The sequence below is a fragment of the Eulemur rufifrons genome, chromosome 6 (assembly GCF_041146395.1).
Source record: "Eulemur rufifrons isolate Redbay chromosome 6, OSU_ERuf_1, whole genome shotgun sequence".
Lineage (NCBI taxonomy): Eukaryota > Metazoa > Chordata > Mammalia > Primates > Lemuridae > Eulemur > Eulemur rufifrons.
This window is the reverse complement of record NC_090988.1, coordinates 95,688,696-95,712,300: the sequence shown is the minus strand read 5'-3', so window position 1 is coordinate 95,712,300 and position 23,605 is coordinate 95,688,696. Positions and strand designations below refer to the sequence as shown.

General features: G+C 47.8%; 1 protein-coding gene and 1 pseudogene across 1 annotated transcript; one reads left to right on the top strand and one right to left on the bottom strand.

Moving 5' to 3' along the window:
- Positions 1–13,574: 13,574 nt before the first annotated feature.
- On the bottom strand, positions 13,575–20,984 carry LOC138385019 (uncharacterized; annotated as a pseudogene).
- FTH1 (ferritin heavy chain 1) lies at positions 20,797–23,577 on the top strand. Its single transcript, XM_069470112.1, has 4 exons — positions 20,797–21,110; positions 22,574–22,720; positions 23,031–23,156; positions 23,254–23,577. Exons 1-4 carry the CDS (start codon positions 20,997–20,999, stop codon positions 23,413–23,415), a joined length of 549 nt encoding a protein of 182 aa, XP_069326213.1. The 5' UTR covers positions 20,797–20,996; the 3' UTR covers positions 23,416–23,577.
- The last annotated feature ends 28 nt before the right edge of the window (positions 23,578–23,605 follow it).

The following is a 23,605-nucleotide window of genomic DNA, read 5'->3' as shown; positions in this document are numbered from 1 at the left end:
TTTAATTGAGTTGTTTGGGTGTTTTTAATTTATTTGTAAGAGTTCTTTATATAGTCTGGATCCTAGACCCTTATCAGATATATGATTTGCAAATATTTTTCTCATTCTGTGGACTGTCTTTTTACTTTCATGATATTGGTCTTTGATGCACAAAAGTTTTAAATTTTGGGGTCAATTTTATCTCTTTTTTTTTTCTTTTGTTGCTTACTTGTGCTTTTGGTGTCATATCTAAGAATCCATAGCCAAATCCAAGGTCATGAAGATTTACTCCTATGTTTTCTTCTGAGAGTTTTATAGTTTTAGCTCTCACATGTAGGTCTCTGATCCATTTTGAGTAAATTTTACACACAGTATGAAGTAAGCGTCTTTCTTTGTTTTGCACATGGATATCCAGTTGTCCAGGACCATTTATTGAATGATCGTGGCACTCTTGTCCAGAATCAATTGACATCACATGAACAGGTTTACTTCTGGACTCTCAGTTGTTTCTCATTGATCTATACCATTAACTTCTGAGGCAGGAGAGAAAGAGCCCAGTGAACACATGTCCAACTCCTTAGAGAGACCAATAATGCAGAACACTCTTCTCACTGGACTGGATTGACCTGGGCGGAATTTGGAGTTCATGATAGATTTTGATCTAAAATATCCTCTCTGAACCTTGAACATTGGTGTGACCTCGGTTTCTATTTTATTCCCAGAGAAGAAACTCTTCTGGGGAGGTGGCCATACACATGCTGAAAACTGCCTCTCCTTTTTCATCCTAACCAACCGTTCAAGTCAGATTCATGCAAATTGACTCTAGAGGTTTGGCCTGGAAGTCACTTTCCCGGGGAGGAAGGTAGCACCTTGTCAATGCTCTTCCTATCAACCTCTCAGAAGTCCTCCTAAAAGAAAAGGCTCTGAGTCCAAACGTATGCTTTGGGGGAGAGAAAAATCCTGGGTCCCCTGGGCGGTGGCAACTGGAAGGCACCCAAGCGCCGACGGCTGGTGTCTGGGCAACGGCACTCAGCGGCGGGCTCTCCTGTGCTCTGCGACCTACAGTGCGCAACCATCTGGCCAGGCGGTCGGGCGGCCAGTGCTCCCACTCCACCACCCCCACATCTGTCATGGGACAGAAAAAGCTGGTGCCCGTGGGTGGGAAGGAGAATTTCAGAGAGAAAGAGGGAGATTGAGCAGGAGAGGGAGGCCGTTTGTGGCCCTGAATAGCATCTTTCTTTGCACTATTTTCTTCCTCCAGATTGGTTTGGAGGCACAGCCCAGCTGCTGCCTGGGCTCCTGTTCAAAATTGTCACCCAGGGCCCATCCCTTCTTAGCACTGTTAGAGAACAGAGAGCAGTGGCCTCCAAGGTGTCCCGGGAATGTCTTTTCTGACTTTGTTCTGTCCTTGTATCCATGCCTGGGTGACATTAGAGTGGGTTCTAGGGCAACTGCTCATTTGAGAGAAAGAGAGAGAGAGGGAAAGAGAGAGAGAGAGAGAGAGAGAGAGAGAATCTGTGGCCAGGCCTCAGAGTCTTTCTAACACCTCTCAAGCCCTCAGGGGACACGCCATGGCAGTGGCACTGACATGTGGCCCAGTGCTGTGCTCCACGGGGCAGGGGTGGGGGGCTCATGCCTTTGGCTCAGGGGAAATAAGCTTGTTCTGGGATGCAGGGTAAAGCAACTGGGGTAGGGGTGGGGGCCTCTGGCCAGCTGGTCTGGTGTCCCTGCTGGTGCTAATTTTCACTTCCTCTGGAATTCCCGCACACTTGACCTCAGAGGCTTTTGCAATATGTGTATATCCTAATTCCCCTGGGGTTTTCTGAGAAGTGGTCAGCTTTAGTAAGGTTACACACAAAGTTAGAGCTTTCTGACCCAGGAAGGCACAGGTTACAATCCCAGCAAGGCTGACACCCAGAAACACAAAACACACTGAAACCAGGGGAGTGAGTTAGAAAATATGTACCCTAATCAGGATTTGACAACAGGGGAGGATTCGAGTGGCGTTATGAGTTCTAGTCCCGGCTCTGCCTATAGTCCAGAGACCTCGGGCAGGCCCTAGGCCATGGCCTCTTGAGCATAGTGTCCTCCGAGCCCAGCTGTGTCCACTCTGAGACACCTTAGAGCTGCCCAGCTCTGCGCGAGGTCCTATTAGAGACACAGAGGGAACCGGGGGTGGTCCTCACCGACCAAGGACACGCGAAGACAAGTTCCACACTGCAGGGGAAGGGGAGAAGGGAATAGGGAGGACACAGTTAGGATCAGCAAGCCCCATGGGAGCGGAAGGGTGGGATGGAGGAGATGGGGGAGCCTTTCAGAGGACGAAGGGGGCCTTGGCGGCAGGGGCAGGGTTTGGCAGAAGAACAGGTGCCTTGGGGGAGGGGCGTGGCTCATTCTGAGGCAGCAAGAGGCAAGGCTGGAGGCTGTAGGAGGCACGGTAGGTACCCCACCCAGGTCCCTGTCACCAGCAGGTGCACCCACTCCCCAGCGGCTGTGAATGTTGGCTGCTGCAGGCTCACGGAATTGCCTTTGGCTGAAGAAGCCACCTTGTCATTGCTGCTTCCCAGCCAATGACTGTATGGGACGGGATTACAAAGGCCCATCCCCTCGCCTCAAGGCGGAACAACTTGTGGTGTTATTCACACTCCAGAGCTCCCCAGGGTTCAGGCTGAGGTCAGAGCAGAGCTGAAAACAGTTAGGGGTGGCTCCTGCACCTGCCCCAGCCAGCTCACCCCGCCCCGTGGCTTTCATCCTGGGCGTCTCTCTCAGTGAACCATGAGCGACACAATCTCCATCTCAGGTTCGGCCTCTGAGGAGCGCAACTCGATGAGGGACAGCACAAGGCAGAGTTAAGGGGACTTTGGGTGCAAGAATAACTAGAAAGGCTTGTGGGCCACCCAGACAGAAAGAAACCTGGCTCCTCCCAGCTGTTCCCATCTGTCACTTACTGAAGCTCAGCAAGCCAAGTGGGCCCACCCGCTCGTTCAGCCTGGGGTTCCCTGGGTCCCAGCCCCACGCAGACAGAGAACTACCAGTGGGTTTGCTCACGGGGGCTGGAAGTTTTCTGGTTTAGGTAAAGGACAGAGGCAGGTGTGGATCCTCCGGCCCCAGGACACCTCTGCTGGGGGAGACTCCATCAGCCTGACCTCAGCCACAGGGAGAATGTCGGGTTCCAGTGCCAGAGACAGTGGGCTGCCTCCTTCTTCACGAAAGCAGCCCCTCAGGACGCATTTGTGAAGGGGAAAGCTGCCAAAAGGCAAAAGGCCATCTCCTCCCCTCAGCTCCAAGCCATCTTCTTCCTCACTCCTTCCTAATCCAAGTACCACCCCCCAATCCAGCAGACATGGGCTGAACATCCACCTGGTGCCAGGCGCCATTGTAGGCACTGGCCGGACTCTGAGAAAGCTCACGCTGTAGTTGGGGGAGGGGTGGGGCGGCTGGAAAAGGTCAGTGTGTTACACAGAAACAGCACGAGCCACGACAAAGCCTAAACAGTCATGGAGCAGAGAGAGACCCAGTCTTGGGAAGATGAGCCCCTTCGGGTAGTCATTGGGGATGGCCACTCGGAGCTGACACTTGAGCTGAACCCTCTGAGCCACGAAGAGGCCAGTCCAGCAAAGATTTGGGGGAAGAACACCTGGGCAGAGGGAACAGCAAATACGGAAGTCCTAAGGTGCACTGAGTATGTCAGAATCCGGAGGTGCAGGGAGATCTCTGGGGAATCTCTTGGGGTCGTTTTGCTGTTCCATCTGGTTCCCTGCAGGGACACTCATGGGAGCAGGAGATCTTTCGTGCCTGCATGAAGCTTTTGACACAGCAGAGCTCTTGGCCTCTCTTAGTCGGCAAGCTAGAGCTTTAATAGCGACCCTTACGTTTCAGAAGGGCAGAAAACAACCTTCTGTTTTCTTTTTAATGCCTCCTGGAGCCAGATACTCCGGTCACTCACTGACGGTCCGACTCCTGGGTGTCGAGGGTGAGGGCGATGAAACTTCCTCTCTGCGTAAAAATGCTTCAGCTTACTTCTCTTTGAACACAGGGACACACTGAATATTTACAAACCCACACAGTCTTTTCTGGCAAACACCTCCCAGGGCAGAGGGAACAGGGCATTGCTCTCTTCCTGCAGGAGGTATGGAGCCAGGCAAGGTACACATTAACTTTGCAGCAGGCTCCCTGCCAGGGCTGGCTCCCAGAAAGTATTTCTTTGTTTCTTTATTTATTTCTTCAAAATATGCCAGCTGAACATATTATTAATATAAAGGATTTGTGCCGGTCATTCTACTGTCTCAATCCTCTTTTCCTCCTAGAAATGTGTGTTTCCAGCCAGCAGAGTTGAGACATGAGACCATTGATTTACTTAAACAGGTTTGCTGACCGCTGCTTGGAAAACACACCGTCCCTCTTTTTAAGATGCTTTTAGCTTTCAGAGCCACGGAGCTTCTGCTCTCATCTCCCCAAACGAGAGGCAGGAACAGTGCCCAGGAGAGAGTTGACTCTCTCCCTCACAGCACAGAGCCTTATGTTTGCTCCGGAGTAAATTAAATATTAAGTCAATGTTTATAAGATGCGTGGATGGGTGGGTAGCTGGATAGATGACTGTTCTGTCTTTCTTCAGAAGAAATGATCCAGAGCAATGATCTCTGAGCTGGAACAAAGGGCAGTGTTGTCAGGTAAAAGCTTTCCCCAGCCCCAGAGCCAGCCCTGTGTCGCCTAGAAATGCTCTGCCCGATGCCATGCAATGCTGGAGAGGCTCGGATTACCTTAGCAGGGAGGGCTCCGGGCAGGGGTGAATGAAAGGATGTGACTCCTCCGGGGAACACAGTATATAATCCAGAAATAGCCTCCATTGCCTATGGAAAGCTGACGAATGATAAAGGCAGCACCCCAAGTCATGGGGAAAGAACGGGTGACTTTCTAGGTGGTGTTAGGATAGAAGGAGAGCCCTGTGGACTCAGAAACAACTGGACGTGTTCCTCATGCTGGGTACCAAGATGCGTTCCAAAGGGATTGGAGATTCAAATGTAAAGATGAAACCACACGAGCACTAAAAGAAAATATGGATAAATTCTCCTATAATTTGGGAGTGGGAAAACTTTCCTAATCCTGACTCAACATCTAGAATCAATAAGGGGAAAGATGAACAAATTTCAAGGAATTGTAATTTCGTATGGCAAAAAAAATTAAGGGAAATTTTTAAAAATAAGCAAAATTAAAAAGACAAATGACAGACTGGTAAAAAAAATTTACTGCCTACATCATAGACAAAGGTATATAAACAGTTTCTAATTCTTAGTATATAAAGAGCTTCTAATATCAATTAAAAGGCCAACCACCTGATAGAAAAATGTATTAAAAATAGGAACAGTTTACAGAAAAAGAAAAGCAAATATTTCAAAATTATATGGAAAGACGCTCAACCTCGCTCATAGTAGAAGAAATGCTAATTGCCCCCAAGGAACTATTTTTCACTGATCAGTTTGGCCAAAACCCAAAAGTTTAACAAAGTACTGCACTGTCTTGTCTGTCCAGGCTGTAAGAAAACCAGCATTCTCACACATTGCTGGTAGGAATGTGAAATGGTACCATCTCTGTGGAAGGGAATTTGGCAACATCTAGCAAAATGACATACACATTTTCCTTTTGATCCTGCAATCCCACTTCTAGGAATCGATCCTAAAGATACACTGCGAACAATACAAAAAGACACCGGGATATGGCTATTTGTTGTGACAACCAAAGCCTGGGAAAAAGCCAAAAGTCCGTCAATAAGGACCTTGAGAAAGAAACAATAGCGTATCCACACAATGGGGTACTTTGCAGCCATAAGAACAAGGAAGGTCTCTACAAACTAATACAATGTGATCCTCAGGACATCTTGTTAAAAGAAAAAAATAAAGGTGTAGAAAAGTGTGTCTAGATACTGTTTATCTAAGAAGGAAAGACACAAATATAAATAAAAATATATAAATATATTTTTTCTTATAATTAAAAAATAAACATTGGTAGTTTAAACAAAAAGAAGGAACAGGGTGGCGGGGGCAAAGGATAGACACTAGGTCCTTCGAATTATTTCTATTTTATAGATTTGACTTTGACCATGCACATAGTTGATATAATCATAAAACTAAACTGAAATTTAAAAAGCAATTCCTAAAAATTAAAAACAAAATGAAGTAATGCTCCTAACTGTGTAATGAGTTGGTAGCACAAACACACAGAGGAGAACTATTCCAAGTAACATCAAAGCACATTAATTGGACTACATATTCCTAGTGGCATTTACTTTAAGAAGAAAACCAGAAAAGCAAAATAGTAAGCTGTGTTCAATAACGATTGTTTTGTGGTAGTATTGGGATGTGGTGGAGAAAAATGAAAATAAATAATCCTATAGATAGACTTGAGAACCGAGATCTGGGGCATAGGAGAAAGGCGATTCAGACGTAAAATCATTAAGATTAAGCAAAAACACAAGAATTCTGAATTTGAATTTAAAGTCTCAGAATGAATTCATATTTCTTACTAAAAAAAGTTCTTAAAGGTCCTATCTGTGTCTTCTGAAAAGGCCTAGCATTCCTGAACAACACAGAAACAATGAGCATTTCTAATACCCAATGGTGGCCTCTAAATACCATTTCCACCAAAAGGGACCAGGGCTCCTTGGAGAAATGGTTGATTGCAAGACTAGAGAGTAGAAGCAAAAGTACAAAGTGAGCTTAACCTTGGAATAGCTTGTCATACCAGAAAGCAAAGAATTTATCAAAGATCTCTAATATTGAGGTCGCGTCAAAAGGACTCAGGGCTCAAGGTGGACAGGCTGCCACTGGACCCTACCTGGGACAGCTTGAAAATCAATACTGATCATAACTGCAATTAGTTGGAACACATCAGATACATTTATATCCAGGAGTTCATAATGATTTTAAAAACTCATTGATCAGCTTTGGTGGACACTAGAAAACTAACTTATTATTTGGAAAATAAAGGGGAAAGATCAAGCATTTATTCTGCCTTTTCCTTATAAATTATTCTTCAGGGCAACCCAATAGCTCATAAATTTCTATAGAAATATTCCACATAATAACTGAAGATGGAATAAGTTTGAATATCACCATTTTACAAATCCTAATAAATTAACAGACCAACAGCTGCTAACAAGCAGAGAGACAAAAAGATGTGCCTCCTGATGGAAGAAAAAAACACCACCTATACAGTAATTGTGCCAAAAAATATGCCCAAAATATCTGATCAAGCCTCTAGATTTAACTGCCAATTTACAGGAAATTCAGGGGACAGAGGAACATGCTAAATAGTACCACAAAGATGTAGTTGGCAAGCTCCAGACAGGGGGCAGGGTAGTCGAGTGAGGAGTTTCGGGGGAAATCTGTTATAAGTCTAAAGAGACATACTAACCAGCCACAGAACTTGTTTGGACCCTGATTCAAACAAACAAATTAAAAAAAAATTTTTTTTTTTTTTTTGAGACAGAGTCTTGCTATGTCACCTGGACTAGAATGCTGTGGCGTCAGCCTCACTCACAGCAACCTTGAACTACTGGGTTCAAGCAACCCTTTTGCCTCAGCCTCCCGAGTAGCTGGGACTACAGGTGGTCTAATTTTTTCTACTTTTAATAGAGACAGGGTCTCGCTCTTGCTCAAGCTGGTCTTTTTTTTTTTTTTTTTTTTTTTTAGTTTAATTAGAGAATACTCAGTTCTTTTTTTTTTTTCGAGACAGACTCTCACTCTGTTGCCCAGGCGAGAGTGCTATGGAGTCAGCCTAGCTCACAGCAACCTCAAACTCCTGGGCTCAAGCAATCCTTCTGCCTTAGCCTCCCAAGTAGCTGGGACTACAGGCATGTGCCACCATGCCCAGCTAATTTTTTTCTATATATTTTTAGTTATCCAGCTCATTTCTTTCTATATTTTTAGTGAGACTGGGGTGGGGGGGGGGGTGTCTCACATTTGCTCAGGCTGGTCTCGAACTCCTGACCTTGAGTGATCTTCCCGTCTCAGCCTCCCAGAGTGCTAAGATTACAGGCGAGGGTCACCGCACCCGGCCAACAAATTAAAAAAATTTTAAAGGCAATTGTAGGACAACAGGGAAATGTGAATATTGACTGGAGAGTTGATGATATTAAGGCATTATTGTTTTCTATGGTTTTGTTTCAAAAGCAGAACCATTCCCTTTTAGAGATACATACTGAAATATTAACAAGTGGAATGAAATAATGTCTAGGATTTGCTTCAGAATAATCCAGGGTGGGAAGTGGGAAGTGGGTGAGGATACAGATGAAATAAGGACAGTTGTGGGTTGATAGCTGTTGAAGCTGTGCAATGGGTACGTGGAAACTCACTAGACTATTCTTTCTGTTTTGGCAAGCATTGGAAATTCTCAATAATAAAATGATTTTTTTTTTAAATTAAGTGACTCCTTGACCAAGGAAGCAAAAGACTTATACAGTGAATACTATAAAACATCACTGAAAGAAATTATAGACACAAATAAATGGAAAGACATTTGTGTTCATGGACTGGAAGACTTAACATTGATAAAATGTGCATAATACTTAAAGTAACCTACAGATTCAATGCAATCCCTATTAAAAATCCCAATGACATTTTTTACACAAAAAGGAAAAAAAATCCTAAAATTTATATGGAATCTCAAATGAACTTAGTTAAAACAATCTTGAGGAAAAGCAAAGCTGGAGGCCTCACACTTCCTAATTTCAAAACAAAGTTATTACAAAGTTATGGTAATCAAAATAGTATGGTATTGGCATAATGATAGGCATACAGACCAACTGAATAGAACAGACTGCCCAGAAATAAACTCTCATGTATATGTTCAAATATTCCTTTCCCAATTGTGTGTCAAGACTACACAGTGAGGAAAGAATAGTTTCTTTAACAAATGCTATTGAAGAAACCAAATAACCACATACAAAAGAATGAATATGCACCCTTATCTTATACCATATACAAAAATCAACTCAAAATGGATTAAAGACCCAAACATTAAGAACTGAAACTATAAAACTCCTAGAAGAAAACATAGCGGGAAGCTTCACTGGAATAGGCAATGATTTCCTGAACATAACATCAAAAGCACATGTAACAAAACCAAAAATAGACAAATGGGACTACATCAGACTTAAAAACTTCTGCACAGCAAAGGAAACAATCAATAGAACAAAAAGGCAACCTACAGAATGGAAGAAAATATATACAAACCATGTATCAGATTAACCCGTTATCTGATATAGGAAGAACACCTATAACAAATAACCCTATGTAAAAAATGGGCTATGGACTTGAATAAACATTTCTCTAAAGAAGATATGCAAGTGGCCAACAAGCATATGAAAAGATGCTCAACATCACTAATCATCAGGGAATTGTAAATCAAAACCACATGAAATATCGCCTCACACCCGCTGGAATAGCTACTATCCAAAAAACAGAAAATAACAAGTGTTGGTGAGGACGTAGAGAAACTGGAACTCTCGCACACTGTAGGTGGGATTGTAAAATGGTGCACTGCTATGAAAAACAATATGGAGGTTACTCAAAAAAATAAAAATAGAACCACCATATGATCCAGCAATCCCACTTCTGTGTATACATCCAAAAGAATTGAAAACAGCATCTCAAAGAGATATCTGCATTGCCGTGTTCATTACAGCATTATCCATAGTAGCCAAGATGTAAAGCAACCTAAACATACATCAATGGATGAATGGATTTTTTAAAAATTGAGACTGCAGTGGCATCATCATAGCTCCTTGTAACCTCAAAGTCCAGGGCTCAAGCGATCCTCCTGCCTCACCCTTCCGAGTAGCTGGAACTACAGGTGTGCACCGCCATGCCCGGCTAATTCTTTCTATTTTTTTTTTTTTTTTTGAGATGGGGGTCTCACTCGTGCTCAGGCTGGTCTAGAACTTCTGGCCTCAAGCGATTCTCCCACCTTGTCCTCCCAAAGTGGTGGGATTATGGGTGTGAGCCACCACTCCCAGTTTACCATTCAGTCTTTCTGTCATACGCTGCAACAGTGATGAGCCTTGAAGACTTCAAGCTAAGTGAAATGAGCCAGTCACGAAAAGATAAGTACTGCAAGATTCCACTTACATGAGGTATCTAAAGTAATCCACTTCACAGGGACAGAAAGCAGAATGATCCTGCAAGGGGCAGAGGGGAGGGGGAAGTGGGGAGTTCATTATTCAATGGGTATAGGGTTTCAGTCACACAGGATGAAAAAGTTCTGGAGCAGTGTTGTACAATGTGCATATGGTAACGAAATTGTGATGTACGCTTAAAAATTGTTCAGAGTAACTTTGTTACTTTTTTTTACTCTATTTTTTTTTGTGTGTGTTCTAATTAAGTGATTCCTGTGCTAGAGGCTAAGCGTTAGCCTTGGGCTGGTTATCCTAACCTTCTCCATGCTAACCAGTAGGAGGAAAAGAGGCCTGGCTGACTGAGCTCGAAGTGGAGGACAGTCCCTGGCTGTAGCGGCAGGGCCACAGGGGGCCTGGAGACCTCAGAGAAAGCAATAGACAAATCCAACAAAGAAGCGAGTCACCACACGGGGGCCGATAGAGGCACCTGCAGCCCTGACCCTGTCACCCGTGCACCCCAGGTCTCCTCTTGATCATTGCTGAACTGACGTGGTTTGGGTATTTCACCTCCCTTCACAAGGAAAGGGCGCTTCCATTGCTCAGCTCTTCCATGGTGCTCCCGGGCTCGCAGCCGGCTCACCTGATCCCACCGTTCTCTTTCCACATGTTCCTGCTGAGTCCACGTCTCTGTGCCTGGGCCACTGTGAACACAGAAGCCCTGGCTCAGCCACCTCCACCTCTTCAGAACCTGGCTGGGAGCTTGGCTTAGAGTGGGCAGCCTCTCAGTGCTAAATGGATCCCAAAGAAATTGGGTTTACTTGTCTCCATAGCAAGACTCAGTTAAGCCCCTTGGGTCTCACCAGCCAGAAGGAATGCCCCTGCTCCTACAGGGAAGAAACAGAGGCAGCATTATCTGCAACCGACAAGGAGGCCCAGAGAGGTTGGCAACTTGCCCAAGGGCACTCAGCTAGTTAACGGCAGAGCTGGGACCAGGCCTGTCACGTGAGCTTTGCAAGGGCCGGAGAAAACGTATTGGCCCCTAAAATTAAAAAGATAACAGCAAAATCAATGAAAGTAAATGTTTACTAACTGCAAAGCTGTCATCTACTCAACTGCAACTGCGATTGTCATCGACTCAACTGCTCAACCCTTCTTTAATTCTTTTTCACTTATCTTGACTGTGGGATGTGGGCCTGTTTTAGTGTGCAGTATTCTGAGTGCGGGGGGTGGGGGGGCCCTTCACAGGTCTTCAAACAGACCCACGTACGGCACTGGACCCTGAAGGGCATGGGCCTGGGTGTCCCAGCCGAGATCATTGTATTCTTAGTGACAGCAGAGAGCACTTGGCAGAAACTCTTCCTGTCTCCTGTGAGCCCTGGGGCCCAAATGCCACTTAGAAGTGCTGTCCACTCTATTTCCTTGGTTTCTTAAACAACCAGTTAGAATCAGACACTCTAAGAGACCTAGCCAGACAGAGCTCAAGACCTTTTTACAATGCTTGTAAGATGGGCGGGGGGGGGGGGGGGGGGGGGGGGGGGAGGTGGTGTCTAACTTTACCCCTGGAAGACGGAGGCCTGCAGCCCTGGCTGCTGCTGGAAGACGGGCTGAGGATGAAGCCCCACAGATGGGAGCAGATCTAAGAGAATCCCAGGGAAAGGGGGCCAGAACCCTGATGGAACCATCCCTGAAGTCCACTCCTCTGGGCTTTTCAGATCCATGAGCCAGTGAATCCCCTTTGTTGCTTAAGCTAGTATGGGTTGGGTTTTGTTGCTTGAAACCAAAATCATCCTGACTGATGTGACACCTCCTAGCTCTGTTCCATCCACCCAGGGCACCACCTCAGAAGCCGTGGCTCTCAGAGTGAGCTGTCCCTGGAGCCCTTTCACAGAGGCTGGTCCAGAGGCAACTGCACTCAGCCCTTTGATCTGACGATGATGACAGCTGATCTGAAATCCAGGAACGTTTCAGAAACGTCCCCCTCCCTGGGAATGGCAGAGGGTAATGGCATCCAGAAAGCTGGGCTTGGGTGTGGTGTTTGTGCCAAGGACTGGCCCCACAGCAAGACAGTGCTGCGGGCATCCAGCATTTTTGTTGTTCCCTCTTGTTCCCTCCATGCCCTCCTAGGAGTAACCTGGTAAACAGACAGTTATCCCAAATGTGATATGTTCCCATTTGATAAGCATTCACGACCCCCCATGTGGAGAGGCCCCATGCTAGGTCCTGCGCCAGCGGTGGAATTCTGAGCCAGGGACAGGCTGGAGCAGAGTGGTCTGGGCAGTGGGAGGGGTGAGGAGCAGGTAAGGCTGTGGGCTCTGGATTGGAACTGCAGGTGGCCTTGGACAAGTTTCTGTGTAGTTTTGTGTCTCGGTTTCCTCATCTGTCAAATGACACGTTTGGCCTATATAGTAAGGGCTCAAAAAGTATCAGGCTTTATTAATAAGTATTAGTTTTTATTATTATTGGATTCATTCTTAAAAAAGGAATTGAGTGTAACCCACCCAGCTCTGTGGAGCTTGGGTCCGACTCGGGTTCCAGGCATCAGATCACAGCTTTGTCAGAGGGTGGGTGAGTCCTGCGCAGAGAAAGCTAAGGGTGGGCTAAGGTCCCCGAGGAGGAGCTGGGGTTGCCCCAGTTTGGAAGTGGGTCGTCCTTTGTTCAACAAAGTGTGATCAGCTTTGGCTCCAGGGACCCCAACGCTGTTTCAGGAAAGTCCGCATGGTTCACAGATCCCACGTGGGAATGAGGGGCCGTGAGACCCTCAGGGAGGCATTACCCACAGCTCCCTGACATGGAGTATCCTCCTGCAGCTGAGGGGAGGCCCCGAGGGAGCCCAAGGGGTCTGCGGAGCCAGGCTGGGTCCCTGTTTATGATGCTCTCCAGAAGTAACCTCCACTCAGGGTGGGCCTAGACCCAGCTGCCTGACTGAGGGCTGCACTGAACAGCCAGCAGTCTCCTGGCTGCCCAGGTGCCAGCACCAAGATCAGGAGAAAACTCAAGACCAAGTCACCGTCTTAGCCCCGCCGTGGGGATCCTCCACAGTGCCTTCCAAAGAACACAGAACTCCCACCAAGCAAACAGACTCCAGTTACTAATCAAATCAACCAATTCATTTCGAAAAGCACCCATCAGGCTTTGCTGCTGGTGGAATCACAGCAACTACTTCGGAAGTGCCCACTGCCAACTCTGGCAGTGGTCGAAGCTGGGCAAGGGTAGGTGCTGACTCGCCTTTGCCCGGGACTCAGGGCTGCAGGAATATTTCAGAAGTCTCCAGGCAACTGGAATCTTGATCTTCCTCCTCCGTGCCTCATGGTCAATGGTCACGTGCCGTGCTGTGTTTCAGAACGGCAGTCACGGCTGTGTCAGGCCACCAGATTTGGAAAGTTATCCCCCAGTTAGAATCTGGATTCCAGTCAGAGCCCCATCTCTTACCAGCTGCGCAGCCGTAGGCAAGGCTGGCATTTAACCTCTCTGACCTCTGATTTCCTCATTTGAAAAAGTGCGACTCTGCGTACAGCACAGGCTGCCCACCCTCGCTGCTCCGCAGGGGCGTTGTCAGTGTCACCCCAGAGCTGTCAACTTGCTTCACGTAAAACCTGTTACGTTTACGGCATGACAGCAGCCCCCAGAGTGCTCCAGTCGGTGCCAGGAAGCACATGACATCGTTCTGCAGAAGTGAGAGGGTTTTAGGTTTTATATCAATCCTTCCTCCCTTCCTCCCCAGGTGGCTTCCTCCAGTTGAGGAAACACCCTGTGGCCACAAAAGCAAGCGAAGGGAACTGGCCCTCAGAGCAGCAGAGCCCATGACCATGGCGTCACCCTCCACACGGCCCAGCTGCTCCCAGACCCCACTGCCTTGAAGCGTCTGCAGGTCTGAACCGGGGTGTAATCCTCAAATCCAGAAAGACCTGTGGGAGGTAGAAAGAGCTAGTAATCTGACTTAAGGCAGAAAAAGCAAACCTATGAGGCAAGGGGTTGGGGGCAGCCTGTCCCTCAATAACAGGAAAGATGAGTAAGAGCTGGGCTAGGAGTTAAGTCCAAGTTAAATCCAGCCTGTGTTTCTGGGTATCTGTGAGCCTGGCGCTTTGCTGGGTACCGAGGCGGGGGCGGGGGGTGTGTGCAAAGGCATGGCCAACATTAACAGGGCAGGAGCTTCCTCCTAGTGGGGGAGGCAGGCAGGTACCAGGGCACTGCAGGACAGGGGGCAGGGGAGACTGCTCAGAGCGCTGGGAGGGCACAAAGAATGGAAATTCTCAGCTCTGCGGGGGAGTGAGGAAGCCTGGCAGGGATATTTGAGCTGGGTGTTGAAGGCTGGGTAGTTTTTCAGGCAGAAAGGTCAGAGGCGGGTAGGCTGGGTGAGTCCTGAAGTGTGAGGGGTACGGCACGCTGGTAGGCTGGGGGCCGGAGGTCGGTGGCCAGGTCACCCAGAAGAGTTACGATTGTATGCCCAGGGCAGTGGGGAGCCCTTGATGGGTTTTAATTGCAGAAGTGAAAATGCTTACTGTTGCATTTTATAGCACTGGGGCAGGCAGAAGGGGTGAGGCTGCAGGACGGAGTACAGGCAGGAAATGGGGCCCGAGGCCTCTTCCGTGCTAATGGCGAGATTTTGAGGTCCTGGCCCTCTCATAGGACACTCGGGATGCCCCTCTGAGGATGAATAGGCCCCATCTGCTGGCCCACCCAGACATGCTGGCTTGCTCAGACTGCACCTAAGGGACCTTCACTGGTGGCAGGAAAGCCGCCTGGCTGCTCACTCCAGCTGCCTGCTTCTGCTGCTTCCCAGCTTGGCCAGCCCCAGGTCGTGTCCTCTCTGTCCCAGGTTGCTGATTTCTCAGAATCCTCTTGTCCCCTGCTCCTTATGTCCTGTCACAAGGGAGTCTGAGATTCCCTCTCCTAGACTGAGTGTCTACACTGCAAAAAAGCCCGAGGCAGACACAAGTCCCATTTCCACGAGGAGGCACTCCCAGCCCCTGGCTGCCGAGGTCCCTGCTAAGGCGTGCAAGCCACTTTCCTGTTTTCACCCCCTTTGAGGCTGCCGGCTGTCACTCCCACCTGCCACCTGTGCTGAGCTGGGCCTATCCTGATTTGGCCGGGGTGAGCACGGCTGAGCCCGGACTGGGTGATGTGGGCATGCCATGTGGCTGGGTCCCAGCTGATGCAGTGCAACATGGACTGTGGTGAAGAGGGCACCCAAGGGGGGGCACTCGAGGTAATAGCGGGGAGAGCTGGCTGCAGATACTGTAAATAAATATAGGAATCAAAGTCCAGAGAGGCCAGGTGGCCTCTTCAAAGCTTCTAGGATGTGGGCAGACCCCAGGAGTCATTGGAAAGGATATAGCAAGGGACAGTCAAACGCCAGATCCTTGACTTCCAGGAGCCAGTAGCACAGAGGTAGAGACCTGACATTCCAGGGGGCAAGACAATTCCAGAGGAGAGGAACAGAGCTGCAAGCTGCTAGAGCAGAAGGCCCCCCAGGCTGTGCTAGAGCTCAGGGACACAGTTGAAAGAGGAGCTCAAAGTCCAGTGGGCAGGCCCATAAACAGCCAGGGCCCCACGACGTGGTAACGGCTCTGGCAGAAGTCTGGAGCGCTGGGCTCTCCCAGGGGGACTCTAGGAAGGCTCCCTAGAGGCAGTAAGGCCTGCGTTACTATATATAAAAAAAAAAAGGCCTTCCATTCAGTTGTCCTCAAATGAGGCTGTGGCTCTTGACCTTCATCTTGTGGAAGAAGGGGATTCTGAGAACCTAGACTTGGAGTCTGCACAGCCTCTTAGGCTTTCCAGAAATTGTTTAAGGACAAGCTCCCTGAATATTATTTCATCATCCAGAAATGCACCCAAATCTGATTTAGTATTGTTTTTTCCAATTTCTGAATTCCAGAACTCTAATTTCGTGCGCACCTCACTTCACTTCAGGGCGAATCCTACACATTTAAAACATCAGCTCCTCAGTTAAAACATCACTCGACTCACTCTCTCCCAGTCCTCATCTACGTCCTCAGCTCTGTGATTTCTCTTGGTTGTCATCAGCTTGTGGGGACAATTCTGGGCTCTGCTTTTCTGCATAACATTATTTCCTACATACATTCCAGCAACACATTTGCCATTTTCAATGGCCATGTTGTGTTCCCTTTTAAGTTTTCAGCTTGTGTTTCTGCCAGTGACTCTAGGGCCTTGGGCAAGCCATGCTGCTAAAACAGGTGATTTGTAAACTGTAAAGTTCCTTCTAAGCCTTAATATTCCAGTGTCTATGATTTCCTAGCTATGGAATCCTAAACTATAACTGCAGAACAACAATCCTAGAAGGGAGAGACCCAACATCTGTTGAGAGCTCATCAGGAGGCAGGAAGCCCCGAGGGAGGCATAGGTAGAAAAAGTGACACCCCGCTTCCAGCAAAACACCACTGGGGCCAGGCTGGGTAATCTAGACCTCTTTGTTCCTGGTCCAGCCTCTGGTGTCTGTGTCACTGGGAAATGGGCGTGGGGGAACTTTCCCTCCTTTTCTCACAGAGAAACCACAGCCCTCCAAGCCTCCTGACTTCCCCTCCCCTCCATGACAAAGCACTTTTGGAGCCCAAGCCCAACCCCTCCAGACCAGCAGACTGCTGAGTCATGGTGGGACCGCACTTTCCACGCAACCCCACCGCTGCCCCCTCCTGCTCTGGGATGAGCTGATCCTCCAGAAACAACCTGCCTGTCTCTTCTCTCGTCCTGGGTCCCTCCCGCGTCCCTCCCTCTGCTCCTGGCCCTGGAGACGGCTGTTCTGGGAGGCCAGCCAAACTCCCTGCCTTTTCCAAGTCACGAGGAGCTGGACTCAGGGGAGGGAGGGGGAGGGGAAGGTCCCTGGTCAACAAAGGTCCAAAGACCAGGCCACAGCTTCGGAAGAATCTAGAGGCTTAGAAATGGCAGTTCTGACACTTCACATTCCCAGAAGGTAGGGAACAGGTCCAGGCAACATGGAAACACACACACACAGACACACACACCAACAGATTTCCCTTCCGTTCTTCCCAGCCAACCTCCCCCAGTGAGCTACAGCACAAGATGTCCCTCAGTTTTGCTGTGATGTTCATTATAGCTACATATGTGTTTAACCAAGCACATAGCCAATACTGACTCATGAAACCTACTTTCTACAGCAGACTGACTTCCTCCTGGTGGGTCCAATTATAGGCTGGCTCTGTGCACCTGGACATCCTGGAGGCCTTGAAACTCAGCATATCCAGTCCAAAACCAAGCTGGCCTTCTCCAGGGGCCTCCCCCCAAGCCTGTGCTCTCTGGCTCTGTGAATGGTAGCAGCAGCCCAGCCGCTCAGGCCAGAAAGCTGGGGGGCTGTCTTACCCACTGTCCACCTCCCAAACCCATGTCAGCCAATCAACCAACCCCTCCTGTTCTGTCTTCTCCAGATCTCTCAAATCTGCTTTCTGAATCCTCTGCTTACTGAGAACTAACGCTATTGCCTCCCAACTGGTACCCAGCCCTCCTGCCTCACTTTAATCCATCCTCCAGATTCAATCATGCATCCATCTGTTCATGCAACAAATACTGAGCATCAAGAAACAAGCACCTTGCAAAATGCTGGGAGTGCAGAGATGAAGAACAGAAACAATGCCTGCCTTCCAGGACCCCACTACCTACAGCATCTGGGAAGGCAATCAAAAAGGCCTCATAAAATGGTGTGACTTATATATATATTACTTAATTAGACATATAAAATATATATTATGGTTATTAATCTTCATCACTTAAATGAGCTGCAAATATCAACTCAATTTGTCATTTCTATTTTCACTTTATGACATCTTTTGTCTTAAGCTTTTCATTTTTAAGTAGTCAAATCTGCCAACTGTTCTTTTATGGTTTCTGAGAGTCTCAGAACACTCCTTACCCCCAAATTATACAAAATAATCTATATATCCTTCTTAAAACTTTATAGGGTTTTTTTTTTTAAGGCGTGGATTTTTTAACCATCTGGAATGTATTTTTAAATACTGAGTCATTTTTTTCATGACTATCAATTGTTTCGACATCATTTGTTGAACCCATTCTTTCTCCCCCAGTTTGAACGGCCACTTTAGCACATCCCAAGTTCCCATACATATGTGGGTAGGGATATTCTGTTGCATTGATCTGGTCATTTCTTCCTGTGGCAGTACTGCTTATAGTACTTTATTGTTCTTTTTTATAGCAGGGAATGCAAATCTACCCTCATAATCTTTTTTTCTCCAAATGCTTATCAGCTATTTAACGACTCTTCCAAATGAACTTTAGAATCATTTTGTGAAGTTCAAAAAAAAAAAAAAAAAAAAGACTGCATTGTGTGGAAATTGCATTGAATTTATAGGTTTATTTAGGGAGAATTGACATCTTTAAAAAATAGAGGCTAGACATTTAGAGACATGTTCCTCTTCATTTATGCAAGTTTTGCCTTTGTTTTTGTTTTGGTCCAGCAGTAAGCAGTTATAATTTTCACCATACATTTCTAGTTAACTTTATTCCTAGGTATTTTTAAGCTTTTGTTGCCAATGTAAGGTGAAAAAAAATTTTTTCTTTCATTCATTTCTTTATATATTTTCTAACTGATGGTTACTGTTGTATTAAAAAAAAGCTTTGCATTCTATGTATTGTGATTTTGATGGACTCTTATACTTTTTCTGTTGAGTCAGTGTAAGCTTTCTAAAAACAAATCTAGTACAATATTTCCATGTTGTCTTCAGGATAAAGTTTAACCCCTTTTTATGACACATACCCTATCTGACCTTGCCCCTAGACTCCACCCTTTCCAGCATTCCCCCACATGCACTCTACTTTCCAGGCCAACATACTTTCATAAGTTACCTTGAACAGGTCGTGCATGTCCACACCTTCACACCTTTGCATATGCTGTTCCCTCTACTTGGAATTCCCTTCCCTATCTCCCTCCTGCACTTCACCTTCCTTTTAACTTTTTCTTCAAACTTATCTTAAATGTCACTTTCTTAGGAAAGCCTTCCTTGACCTCCCCTCCCAGATTGGGCAAGGCACCCCTTGTTCAGCAGCAGCAGCACCCTTACTGTATTATACGTAGCTCTAGCATTACTAAAATGTTTTTCCTCCAAGTAGTCTAGGTTCATTTTGAAATAAATACAGAAAAGACTCGAGATAGAAAACTCATCCTAATTCCCTCAGCAATTTAATATTTCAGTAGAGCTGCTTTCTTTAAAAAAAGGTTTGTAAGTCCAAATTCCAGTTGTAGGTCTGTAAGTATCCTGGAAATGGTCCTTTTTTTTTTTTTTTTTTTTGAGACAGAGTCTCACTTTCTTGCCCGGGCTAGAGTCCCGTGGCGTTAGCCTAGCTCACAGCAACCTCAAACTCCTGGGCTCAAGCAATCCTCCTGCCTCAGCCTCCCGAGTAGCTGGGACTACAGGCATGTGCCACCATGCCCGGCTAATTTTTTCTAAATTTTTTTAGTTGTCCATCTTTTTTTTTTTTTTTTTTTTTTTTAGTAGAGACGGGGTCTCGCTCTTGCTCAGACTGGTCTTGAACTCCTGAGCTCAAACGATCCATCAGCCTTGGCCTCCCAGAGTGCTAGGATTACAGGCGTGAGCCACCACGCCCGGCCTGAAAATGGTCTTGATTGGTCCCCCAGCTATGTGTCAAAGACCTAACAGAATAGTGGACCTGGAAGCCAGCTTCAGTTCTGCTACCCATGAATTCACACCCACTCTGTGCCTGGGACTCAGCCACAAGCCACATACACTGGCCCTGCCCCTCCGGGGTTCCTTGCACCTGTCACCTGCTATCAACCCCATCAGCTTCTCTCCAACGACAAGGCCAGGGGGTGGCTCCCTCTAGGGCCACCTAAGCCTGAGGCTCCTGTGACTGGGGCCCATACAGAGGCCATTTCGAAATGGCCTCAGCATGGGCTTCATTTCCAGATCCAAGTTGCTTCTCCTTTCTTTCCAACACCGAGGTCTATCTTTGAGTTTTAAGCGACACCAGCGATTTTCTCAAAGCCCAGGTGGCTCACCCTCACGACAAACTGGAAAAGAAGGCCCGCCCAGCCTTTGTTGTCTAAACTGCACAAGGAGCCATATTTGCTTTCAGCAAAAGGCAGGCATGGTCGCCGAGTCAGAAGGGCCGAGCAAAGCAGACACCAGCCGCGTCCCCACTTCTCCTCCATTGTGCTCCATCCTAGACTTTGAGAAAGTGCGCTCTTTCCCAGCCCAACTTCTGACTCACTCGGCCCCCAAGGCCCACGTTTCCACCTTTCCAATTTGCAACAGGGTGTGGTAGCTGCTTCCATACTGCCTTCATTTTTTTAATAACATGCCCTTGGCCGAGAGCCTCAGGGTGCCTATTTGGGACTTGAGAATCACTCCATGCACCCCCGCCCCGTCGGTTCCAAGGCCCAGGACGCCGCCGGAGTCGAAGCTCCGAGGTGGGCTTCTTTCGCCTCCTCACACCTTCCCTCCAAGCCCACTAAGTGGGCCCCAGTAGCACAGAGATGCCCACGCCCAATCCCTGGGCCGCCCTGCCCCTGCGGGTCTCAGGGATCTTCCAAATCGCCCCCGCAGCCTCTAGCCCCCGGCGGCGCCGCCCCTCCCCCGTTCCAGGGGGCGGGGCCTGGGTGCCCACCGGAAGGAGCGGGCGCGGCGGCGGGCGGGCGGCGCTGATTGGCCCGGGGGTCCTGACGCCGCCGCCGCTATAAAAGGCGAGCGCGCAGCCAGCTGCGCCAGACGTTCTTCGCCGAGAGTCGCCGAGGTTTCCTGCTTCAACAGTGCTTGGACGGAACCCGGCGCTCGACCCCTACCCCGGCCGGCCGCTCAGAGCCAGCCCTCCGCCACCTCCTCATCGCGCCTTCGGACCGCCCCAAGGCCCCCGCCGCCGTCCAGCGCCGCGCAGCCGCCGCCGCCTCTCTTCAACCGCCGCCATGACGACCGCGTCCTCCTCGCAGGTGCGCCAGAACTACCACCAGGACTCGGAGGCCGCCATCAACCGCCAGATCAACCTGGAGCTCTACGCCTCCTACGTCTATCTGTCCATGGTGAGCGCGGGCGGGCCCGCGGCGGGGCGGGGCCCGGGAGGGGCCGGGAGGGGGCCGGGCAAGGCCTCCCCCGGCGGGCAGGCGGGGCGGGGGTGTGGCTACCGGCAGGCCTCCCCCGCCCCCTCTCTGCGCCCTTCTGGAAAATGGAGGCTGCTCGAGGTCTCCCAGGACTTCTCTGGCGCAGAAAGTCTGGGCAGTTGGCGCTTTTCAGCTGTCCCCTAGGAAAGCTCTCTCTAGGCAGGGATCGCCTCTGCACACTCCTGTATATTTAAGGAGACCCCGGTTCCCTGAAATCCCGGGGTTGCCAGGTTGCAGCCTGTGCCGTCGATCCTATGGTTGGGAAGGTGGATTTTTGCACTCCCGTCCCTCCTTCTGCCTCCGATCATTTGGCCCCGAGGCCCTCCGTTTTCTTGGGTATCTAGCTCCTTCCCATCCTCCTACGTGTGGCGGGCCTGCTGGATAATGGTGTCGGATAGCAACCTCGGGGGCTGGTGCGAAGTGGCTTATCTTGTGGGCTGACCCCTCTCCACATCTCGGTTCTGCTTATCTCTAAGTTCCACTTGTATTGAGGCATATCTCTAGAAATCTCCCCTTTGCAGTCACAGAAGTGTCACCTGACCTTGTGCCTCAGAACTTAATTCTTTATCCTTTTTTTCCTAACTCTTTAAAAATTGTGGCCCACTAATCAAACTCTTAGTCTTGGGCAAGTTACTGGCCAAGGAATTTTTCCATGCAGTAATCTGTGGAATCAGTTTACCGAAATCCTGGTCTTACGTGGTATGGGGGGAGTCTTCCTTAGAATTGCTTTTTGATAGTGCAAATTATGTAAGACAGACATGTTCCAAACTAATTTGAAAATAGGCCTTGATTTCTATGACTGTCATTGCCTTTCAGGAACACTCAAATACAATAAACAGCCAAAATTGAAAATCAAATTTTTGCTTTCTACTGATAGTGTTGACATCAACATATTGCCCACAATTGTCACTTTGCATGGGGGGTTAATTTTATAAATAAATCCAGCAGTCTGCTGTACAGCTAGCAAGCTCATGAGCACTTTGTTTTAACCATGCTTTAACATGGTTAATCCAGGAGAGAGGCAGGAGGGACTCATTGCAAAGTTATACTCCAGTATACTCTCTTCAAATTTGGCACTGGTCATGAGAAATTTCCTCTGTACTAATAAGAGATCCTGAAGACACTGTGAATTCCCATGATACTCTAAAGATTCCTTGAAGTAAACTTTCAAGGATCAAGTTTCAATTTTCTATTTCAAAATAGAAACATTACCGTTGGGTTCAATCTGGGAACATACCTGCCCCAGTCTCCTTAGGCACTGACCCCTTCATGCTGTGCTCTGAAAAGGAAGGCCAGACTAGCATGCCACTTCTACTTCTTGTAGTCTGTTACAGCTACCTTCCTTTGGGAATCCCTAACGTAATATGTTCGTGTGTCACTTTCAGTCTTATTACTTTGACCGTGATGATGTGGCTTTGAAGAATTTTGCCAAATACTTTCTTCACCAATCTCATGAGGAGAGGGAACATGCTGAGAAACTGATGAAGCTGCAGAACCAACGAGGTGGCCGAATCTTCCTTCAGGACATCCAGGTGAACAAAAGGTCCTAGGGGTGTCATACTTTGTTAATCAAGCAGTACTCACGTATCAGAAATCATTTAGAAACTGGAAGTTGCCCTTACTTATAAAATGGTGATATGCTGGACTTTCACCCTTTTTGTGCCTTTTTAGCCCTACCATCTAAACTAAAGTAGGCAAACAGTAACGGGCAAAGATGTTGAACAGGAAGCTGTCAGAGAAAACTTGGAAGTCCCTTTTGCCAAAGTATGGTGGTTAGATGTTACATGCTTGTTGACTTGTGGGTTAATTGGTAGCGATGCATTGACCTAACCTCTCATTTAGAAACCAGACCATGATGATTGGGAGAGCGGGCTGTATGCGATGGAGTGTGCGTTACACTTGGAAAAAAGTGTGAATCAGTCACTACTGGAACTGCACAAACTGGCGACTGACAAAAATGACCCCCACGTGAGTATTGGAAACCCAGGGAATAAATGGAGGGAAACATTTGCCTTAGTGGTTGGTAAATCTGACCACTAACTTTTGTCTCCATTCTGTTTTCTAGTTGTGTGACTTCATTGAGACACATTACCTGGATGAGCAAGTGAAATCCATCAAAGAATTGGGTGACCACGTAACCAACCTGCGCAAGATGGGAGCCCCTGAATCTGGCATGGCGGAGTATCTCTTTGATAAGCATACCCTGGGAGATAGTGATAAGAGCTAAGCCTTAGGCTAACTTCCCCAGAGCCACTGGGTGACTTCCGTGGTCACCCAGGCAGTACCTGCATGTTGGGGTTTCCTTTACCTTTTCTATAAGTTGTACCAAAACATCCACTTAAGTTCTTTTGTTTGTACCATTCCTTCAAATAAAGAAATTTGGTACCCAGCAGTTGTCTTTAGATCTTGGGATGGGC

Excerpts from the sequence above, each read along its gene's own strand:
- FTH1 (XM_069470112.1), top strand. The coding sequence starts at position 20,997 with ATGACGACCGCGTCCTCCTCGCAGGTGCGCCAGAACTACCACCAGGAC. Across the intron at positions 21,111-22,573 it reads CCTACGTCTATCTGTCCATG|TCTTATTACTTTGACCGTGA; the intron begins GTGAGCGCGGGC and ends TGTCACTTTCAG. Across the intron at positions 23,157-23,253 it reads CTGACAAAAATGACCCCCAC|TTGTGTGACTTCATTGAGAC; the intron begins GTGAGTATTGGA and ends TCTGTTTTCTAG.